At 36.5% G+C, this 9,225-nt stretch overlaps 2 protein-coding genes across 2 annotated transcripts; one reads left to right on the forward strand and one right to left on the reverse strand.

The window, feature by feature from the left end:
• Window positions 1-283: 283 nt before the first annotated feature.
• Window positions 284-1,549, forward strand: LOC131060396 (nicotianamine synthase). The gene has a single exon (XM_057993619.2). The coding sequence runs from the start codon at window positions 508-510 to the stop codon at window positions 1,342-1,344; it is 837 nt and encodes a 278-aa protein (XP_057849602.1). The 5' UTR covers window positions 284-507; the 3' UTR covers window positions 1,345-1,549.
• Window positions 1,550-3,240: 1,691 nt separating this feature from the next.
• Window positions 3,241-4,989, reverse strand: LOC131060435 (uncharacterized). Its single transcript, XM_057993670.2, has one exon. The coding sequence runs from the start codon at window positions 4,987-4,989 to the stop codon at window positions 3,241-3,243; it is 1,749 nt and encodes a 582-aa protein (XP_057849653.2).
• Between the last annotated feature and the right edge of the window lie 4,236 nt (window positions 4,990-9,225).

The following is a 9,225-nucleotide window of genomic DNA, read 5'->3' on the forward strand; positions in this document are numbered from 1 at the left end:
CATAATTGATAACGTGATGATATATTTCTTGATTATAACATCCACCAAAATTCAAATTCTTCAAAGATACAATAAATAAAAGATGAAATTGAAATTGTACCTCAAACTAGATACCTTTCACATTAAGAAACCGAAACGACTTAAAATAGAACAAAATATAAGACCTTAAATGCGTGCAGTTGCAACTTACTATCGATATCTTCAATCCATGCAAGGCAGCTATCACTGTGCATTAACTCCTAAGCTAACGGAGTAGTTGTCATAGCCTTTCCTACTCTGCAAAATCAGCCGAATTATTGGACTTTCATGGCCGCAAGAAAATAACAGGATTATATTGTTTGCACGCAATAATCAGATTCGATGTGGTCGACACAAATGATGACAGAAAACAAAATCAGCTTGATACGTGGAATGACACACGCAAAGTCCTTCCACCACCATAAAATCCTCGTGCAGGGCGCATGGAGGGCGTGTGGAGAGCGTGTGGAGTGATTTCAACAGATAAAAATGGCACTCCATCTGAGCAACGATGAAAATCTGGTGGAAAAAATTCTGAATCTGTACGAAAAAATTTCAGCTTTAGAAAGCTTGAAACCCTCCAAAAATGTCGACGCCCTGTTTTCGCAGCTCGTTAGCCTCTGTACTCAGCCAAGCTCCGTCGATGTCCGTTACTTGACGGTCAACCAGGCGGAGATTCGAAACCACCTCATTCGCCTCTGCGGCGAAGCCGAAAAGCACCTGGAATTCCACTTCTCGGCCAAGCTGGGCCGCTTTTCGTCTCCGTTGGACCGCCTGGCGGTTTTCCCTTACTACTCCAATTACTTGAAGCTCGCACGTCTCGAGTTCGAAACCCTGCGGAAGCACATTACTGTGGCGAAAAAGGTCGCCTTTGTAGGCTCAGGGCCGCTGCCTTTGACCTCGATTGTGCTTGCGCTGCACCACATGAAATCCGCGCGCTTCGATAATTACGATTTTGATGGCGCCGCAAACGCCATGGCTCGCCGTCTCGTGGCTTCAAACCCTGATTTGTCCGCCAGGATGGGGTTTTACAGCTGCGAGATCGAGGAGGTCGCGGGTTCGAAGCTCGCGGAGTATGATGTGGTGGTTTTGGCGGCCCTGGTGGGAATGGACAGAGACGATAAGGTACGTGTGGTGAAGTATTTACAGCAGACTATGGCGCCCGGGGCCGTGCTGCTTGTCAGGAGCGCTCATGGAGCACGAGCTTTTCTTTATCCCGTGGTTGAAGAGGAGGATCTCCATGGCTTTCATGTCTTGTCTGTGGTGCATCCTGCTGATGAGGTGGTCAATTCTGTCATTGTAGCTCGAAAATTGATTGAATGCTAAATACTAACCCTCTCTGTTTGTTAGGGTAATTGCAGTGTGCTGGATATTGATAAAAAATAGTGTTGAATCTCTGTGGCTACAACAACGTCATTTCATTATGTGATGATCGATGTATAGATTTATAAATTGTAAGAAGTTGAAGATTTTAGGAGCTTTTAAAAAGAAGACAGTCTGATCCATTTAAATTGAAAGTTGAAATACATCCTTTCGAAGTTTCCAGTCAAATTCCATGTGCAGATCAATACATTGTTTCCAAACAAATTTTGTGTCCATATCAAGTTGAAATGCATCGTTTCCAAGTTTTAGTCAAATTCTGTGTGGACCAGGTTGAAATACATTGTTGCCAAGTTTCCAGTCAAATTCCATGTTCAGATCAAGTTGGCCTTTGAAATGACCTTTGTCATGTGGAGTCTGCTTCAAATTTAAATTTAAATTCATGTTATTTCATCTTGATGATGGATTATGAAGTTTGATCGGAAATGTTGATGATAAAAACTGCACACAATTAAAATTCTCATCTTGATGATGGATCATGAAGTTTGATGGGAAACATTGATGATAAAAATTGCATACAATTCAATATGGTTGGTATAATGATGGATCATTAAGTGTGATTCAAAATATATTCCATATAAAATTTTTGATATATTTTTGTCTAAAAATGTTTAACTTATTGTAGACACCTAAATCTGTCCACTTAATTAAATTGAATACTTAGTATTTATTTGATTATTTAACGATCGATCAACAATTAATAAAATTTATATTTAATTAATTCATTTTAACCGTCTTCTTTTATTAATTAAATAAATTATCCAATTTATTTGATTTAATTCACTTAACCAAATTTAGACCATTAATTAAATAAATAAATCATATTTATTTAATTAAATCTTCTCTCACATTTCCCTCAAAATATCATCTCACACATTTAAATAAACTAGCAATTGCACCTTGGTGTGCAATGTGTACGCCGAACACCCAAATTTTGCCAAAAAATCAGAAAGGGTAGATTGAAATGAAGTAATTGGATAGAAGGAACAAAATCTCATTATTTTTTAATTTGGTTTAGTAAAGATATTTACAAAGTGGAGAATTTAATTAAAAACATTGTGGAATTGAACATTTGCTTTAAATTAGTTGGAAGCAGCTCGAATTCTTGTTGTTTACTAATTTGCTTTAGCAAAGATATTTACAAAGTTGAGAATTTAATTTAAAACATTGTGGAATTGAATGTTTGGTTTAAATTTAGTTGGAAGCAGCTGAAATTCTCGTTATTTACTAATCTGCTTTAGCAAAGATATTTACAAAGTGGAGAATTTAATAAAAAACATTGTGGAATTGAACATTTGGTTTAAATTAGTTGGAACCAGCTCAAATTCAAATTAATTACTAATTTGCTTTACCAAAGATATTTACAAAGTGGAGAATTTAATTAAAAGCATTGTGTAATTGAACTTTTAGTTTAAATTAGTTGGAACCTATACAGAAAATGCACTTAAAATGTTGAAAGAGGATTTGCCAAAAACATTTGCATAACTTCTTCATTTATAGGTTCCCTATAATAGGTTACATAGTTGCACAGTTGATGTCACACTTTATAGAAATGGTTTTTGAAAACACCTGAAATTTGTCAAAGAGAATAGTGTAATTGAATCATGCTATATAATAGAGAACTATGCAAAATAAAAATTGTCAAATTGAATTTGTGTAACTTGATTGAGTTTAATAATTTACCTTTTAGAGATCAAAATTAGAAGCATTGTTTTTAACATGTCTTGGAAATTTACAAAACACCTAAAATTTGTCAAATAGAGTAGTTTAATTTGAGAAATGTGGTAAGATTGAATGGTATGAATAATATAAGAAAATTACTAAGAATAGAAGGAACAAACCTCAAATGGATCTTACAGTAGATTGTGCATCTGATAATATCTTCAACCATGCCTCCTCTTCTTTGTGTCGAGTGACATGTGGACTTTGTTGCATTCGTGCATACCTTTCAAATGTGAAGGCAGGGTGAATGCAAAGGCTTGTAAGATCACGAACTCTTGAAATAGTTGTGAATGTCATCCCTTGGCGGTCAATGTTGCCAATGTCAATTGTTGCTCTTTGAAGTGTGAGTCCTTGTGATTTGTGTATTATTAAGGCCCATGCCATTTTTAGTGTCATCTGGCGTCGAAGACCTCGACTTATTGGTTGTATAGGTATATTTGTTGGGTTATTGTGATCCCAAGTTGGGCCTGTGTAATTTTGGAATTGAACAACAACAAATAAGGGCAGTTGAGGCGGGTGTTCACCATCATTGTATACAATTTCTCTGACTTGTCTGAGTGCACCATTGACTAGTCTTGTTTCCACCCATAGATTTGTAGACAACATAACCTCTTGGCCAATACATAGCAAGATGTTTGATTGTAGTTGTTCATCATCAGGATTTGAGCATGCCAATCCCTTCATTTGTTCTGCAGTAGATAGGGCAATAGGTTTTGCTAAAGACAACAACATGCGTTTATTATGCAATGACACCATTTCATTTGTTGCGAAAAGGTGTTTGGATGGTAAGAAAATATATTGTTCTGCAGAGGTGAGTGATGAACTTGATCGAGACATTAGAAGTTGCCAATCTTCAATAGTAGGTGTTGCATTTTGCAAATTTGAGAGGAGTTCACGAAAAGCAGTTTGTGCAGGTTGCTCTCCAATTTGCCGAAATATTTTATCCAATGTTATAATTGTTGTGAAGGTACGCCATAGTGTCCCTCCATAAGAATTTGAAGCATACATCGGAATGTCCTTGACAAGTAGTAGCTGGCCCAAGTCACCAAATAGTATGATTGAGCATCGTCCAAATGGGATTTGGTTATGTGTAGGGAATGCCTCATGCAACCTCATATCAATACATTGTATTAAACTACGACCAATGAAGCTCATTTCATTTATTAGAATATAATGAATGAAGTACATGCTTTCTTGGAAGTTGGCAAGTGTTTGTCCTTGTAGGGGGACCATTTCTTTGATTGGAATTTGAAGGGCAAAATGGATTGTTGAAGCTTGTATGTTGAATGTTGCAACACCTGTTGGTGCAAGGAGTAGTAGTGGTGATTGTCCCAGTGGTGCCAATCTCATCATTGTAGACTTGATGCTTGTTATTAGGTGAGACTTTCCCATGCCTGCAGTTCCCTGAACAATAATCTTTAGTGGTGGCTTTAAAGTATTGTGTTGTAGATGTGTAATAACCAAATCATATGCCCTTTGTTGTTGTATAGACAAGGCATATGGGGCTTGTTGATTGTAAACATGATGGGATTGAAATGTTGTTCGATTGGAGTGTATGAAAGTAGTAGCTACAACTTTTTGTTGTGTGGGTATGTGGTGTTTTCCCCAATCATGGCTCAATTCAATTTCACGTTGGCCAAGCATATCAAGTTCATCCAGTTGAATAGGAAGTCCTAGGTATAAAGCTGAAAGGGCTTTCCATTCAGTAAGGAAGTCTTGTTGTATTTGTTCAGGCTCGCTTGAAGGAGTGCTAGTATCACTTTCTTCTGCTGTTGTTGAGGTTGTTCGACGTGCATGCCATGGATGGTAGTTGTTGGAGAACCTCTCCCATTGTGCTTTAATTTCATCATCTGAAGAGCCAAAATCCATCTAAATGTTGCGGAATGGATGGTATAATATTAGTTCACTCCAATAAAATGCTTGAAAATATTTGTCCTCCTTTGAAGGTATGGATGTGAATCTTGGGGATACTCGAACTATTATAGGATTGGTTCGCTCTTTCCATTGATCGCGTTTTCGAGATGCACTGAATGACCATTTTTTAGTTAAATCAATAAGACACATTCTCTCTAGATGTATAGGCCTTTCCATGTAGGTTGCAATATAGTTTGGATAAGTGGTTGTTCCTGTGGGGGAGATTGAAACACGTTGGAAGTTTTTTTGGTTCACATTTAAAGAAACAAATGTTCTGCTAGAGAGGGAGAGTGGTAGCTTTAGTAAAAGGTGACAAGTCTCTTGAGCTCCTATATCACGGTCAACAAGGTTCTCTAGAAGCATTTTTTGAAAAGCATTAGGAGCTGGTTTATCAGGCTCAAAGTTAGTTGAAATGTGACACAACATTTGATGATATGTCTCAGATTTGTTTTCAGCTTTAGTTGCATATTTTGCAATATATTTGATCACAGCATCTATTGAGAGAACAGGTTGACAATCGACATTGGCCCTCCATATAGAAAGTATGAATGGGTTGTGAAGATTGAGGCGATCATCATTGCGAGCAGGGGTGTGTTTTGGTTGGCCATTTTCAACATTTGAAAGACTAGAATTTTCTTGAATGGTCCAAGGGGCTTTGTAACGACATAGAAGAGTTGTGCCCTTTCTTCTGAGGCAAGATTGGGCAATACACTTTGTATGTCGTTGAACACAATTGACCAACTCACAATAGTCGTTGGAAGCATCACTTGATTGAATCATTGTTGTGTCCATCAAGCAAGGGTCATCAATAATTGATCTATGGAATGTTTGGTTTCTGAGGTCCAGTGCTCGTGGATTCCATGCAGAGACATATCTATCAATGTACTGTAGTGCATTTTGTATTGATGGAATGTGATTCCACTGCATTTTATGAATGTTTGGTGCTTCTTGTAGCCAAATGAAACCATGGATATGTGTCGAGCCTCTATGTTGCCACTCATACCTAAAAAATAAGGTGTTTAGACTAAAAAATAATAAGACTTAAATTTTAAATTTGAAACTTGGCAGAGTCATACCTGTACCAGTAGTCAGTTGCGCCAAGTAGTTTTTCCAAGACCTCGGCACGAAATGTTGTGAATCTATGATGCATGTAGAGTGCAGTAAGGTGGGGGTTTTGAACTATATTTTGTAACCTCCACTTTGAAGCCGCATATGGATTTGTTGGTGTGGTGGATAGCATGATTGTATGTAAGTCTGGCCATTTTGTATCTGCTGCACTAAGTGTGAAAAATAGTGTTGGGCAACCAATCTGAATGATTATATCAATAAGTTCCCTTTTGCGTTAGTTCCAGAATGGTTTCGTACCACAAATTGAGGAGCTAAAACGCATAAGTTGATCAGCAAGCTTGTCATCAGGCAAGTCCTTTAATCTTTGATGAAGGGCACCAATTGTTGCAGGTAGTTCATCATGGAGTTGCTTTTGAACAAAAATAGAAGATGTGGCTTGACTTCGATGCCGCATAATTATATTCAATATAAAGTACCTAAATCGTGGGTGTTGTCCAAACCTGTTATCATGGTATCACAAGAGATGGAGAGCATACTCATGTAGCTTAACATCTTTGAGACGTGGTTGTTTGAATGCAGTTGTACCCTTTGGGAACAAAGTGGGGAATGACATCACAAATAATCCTTCAGTGTTGTATTCATTTATGGGAGATGGGGAGATGGGTGGCCATTGGATTATAGGAGGTGGTCTTCCTTTGCCTAGTTGCAGTAAGGAGCGTACTTCTTTGACCTCTCTGCATGATGGTATAAGGTTAGCCAAAAATGAAGTAGTTGTTTCCAAATTCTCTTCAAATGGATCATCTTCTGTACTATTTTCTTGCATGAAGTTCATATCAATGGGATCTGGATTTGAAGTTGTTGCATATAGAAGGTTCGATATGCCTGTGGGGTTAAGGGGTAAGGATATTAATGATGCGACATCTACTTGTACATCTTTGTAGTATGGGTCATATGATATCTTATATTGCAATTCATCATAAACACATCCTCTACTTACATAGAAGTTGTATTGTTGTTGCCTACTGGTTTCCTTGTTAACTATTATTATGTCTGATCCATCTACACGTCTAGGCAAGTGGGATACAATTGTTGAAATATCTTAAGGAAAAGAAATAGTGTGTCCACTATATTTGAGTTGCCCCCCTCTTGCATAAGTAACCTAAAGGACAAGACTAACCCTTGCTATCAACATCTTCTCAACTTGAGTCAGTATTTGCAAACAATGTGGTTGTCCACCGGGGTCCATGTTGTTCCATTCTGAGAAGTGATGTCCCTTTTTTTCTGATGTGCATCTGTAACAAGTATTAATTCCATTTTGTTGTCTAGTTTTAATTCCTGGATATTTTTCCATGCAAACTAGACATGTTGAAAACTTTGAAAGTTTGTCCAACTTCGAGCAAAATTTGTTTCTAGCATTGCAATAATTTTGCGAGAAATTTGGGGGGGTATGCATATGACCTATTGGGATAGGTTGACTTGTATGTTCAAGTCGAGGCACAGGTGTTTGTAGTTCTATTGGATATCGGGAAGAAGAAAATATGGATGTAGAGGCTTGCTCAAGATTTGTGTGTTGGGTCTCTCACCTTCTTTTGTTAATAATAATTTTCCTTCCATGGTACCTTGCACATTGCATTTCATTTCAATGAGCACGCTTCTCTTGCATTGTATCAATTTGTATGACCAGGGCATGGTCTGTTGAGTACCAAAGGAATGTTGTCTATCTGTGGATAATTTTTTTTTTCAAATATAAATATATAGCAATATCAATGTAATACAAAATGAAGACATTTATCTATTTGCAAGAGTAGTTGAGTAATATAAACATAGAAAAAGAAATGCAAACATAATTTGAAACAACATGTGAAACCATTCATAAAGATACTTATGACATAAATTGTGAGGAGAAAAAAGTAAACATATTTATCATATTAACATAGCATATGTTCATATGCGTGTTAATTGGAGGTCAAATATCTTGGCACATACTAATCTCATTTTTTTAAAATAATTTTGCAATGTCAATTTATTAAATGTTAAGGAATAATTATAATTAACAAGGGTAATCTTTTAAAAAATATAATAAAAAAGGATATGTCAAACCATTCATAGAGACAATTATGAGATACAATTATGTGTTTCATTTGAAAAAAATTATTTGCAATGTTAATTTATATAAATGTAAAATAAAAATTTGAAATAACATGTCTAAGTAGTACACACATTGGGTGTATAAAAAGATGTTTATTTCAATCTTTAAATATAGGAAAATAATAGAAGCTATCTTGCTATATATGTTTGAGGGAAAATATATTTACATTGATGGAGAAATGAAATACATATTATCGAAAAAGATAAGCAAACTAGATAGCACCCTTGAGAGGAAGTGTTTAGAGTAACTTTTAAGCGGGCTTAATGGCCATAATAGTAATGTTCTATGTTTCTTGGCCGGCAAATGGAACCATTTTGATGTTGATATCAAAGAGAAATTGACAATCAACAACATTGTCCAAAATGGGTTTTGCCGCATTAGGTTCTGCTAGTAGAAGTTGAAAATCTTCTGCTCCAACACCCAACAGCTCATTTGATGGTCCATCGAATGCAATCACTTTTAGAAGTTCCCCTGTTGCATCTTGCAAGTCCATTTTAAGCATGTAGTTGAAATCACATTCTAAGATAAAAGTAGAACACTTTGGGCATTGATATGTGTTTGGTGAGCTCTCAACAACTTTTTTCTTACATTTTTTTTTGTCCACCACTCGGGGACAAGAAAGGTAGTAAAAGTTGTCCAAGTGGAGTTTTGTGATAGTGGCCTTTACACAGATTTTTTTTTGCTCCGAAAAGAATTCATTGGCAATAGATGAAATATCTTTTGGATTTTCAAATTTGGGTGGTGGGGGTTGGTATTGTGACAAGGAAATGTAAGGTTGGTCAATCTCTTTTTTGGCATACCATTCTTGCAATGTTGAGGTTTCCAACATATTTGGATTGATTAGAATTGTAGTCGAGAAGATGGTGTCAAGTGATTTTCCATTCCAAGATATAAAACACAGACTTGAACAAAACAACAAGAGGATTCACTTCTATGGACATATCAAGGATTTTGTTTCCTTGGAGTTGACAATG

The sequence above is a fragment of the Cryptomeria japonica genome, chromosome 4 (assembly GCF_030272615.1).
Source record: "Cryptomeria japonica chromosome 4, Sugi_1.0, whole genome shotgun sequence".
Lineage (NCBI taxonomy): Eukaryota > Viridiplantae > Streptophyta > Pinopsida > Cupressales > Cupressaceae > Cryptomeria > Cryptomeria japonica.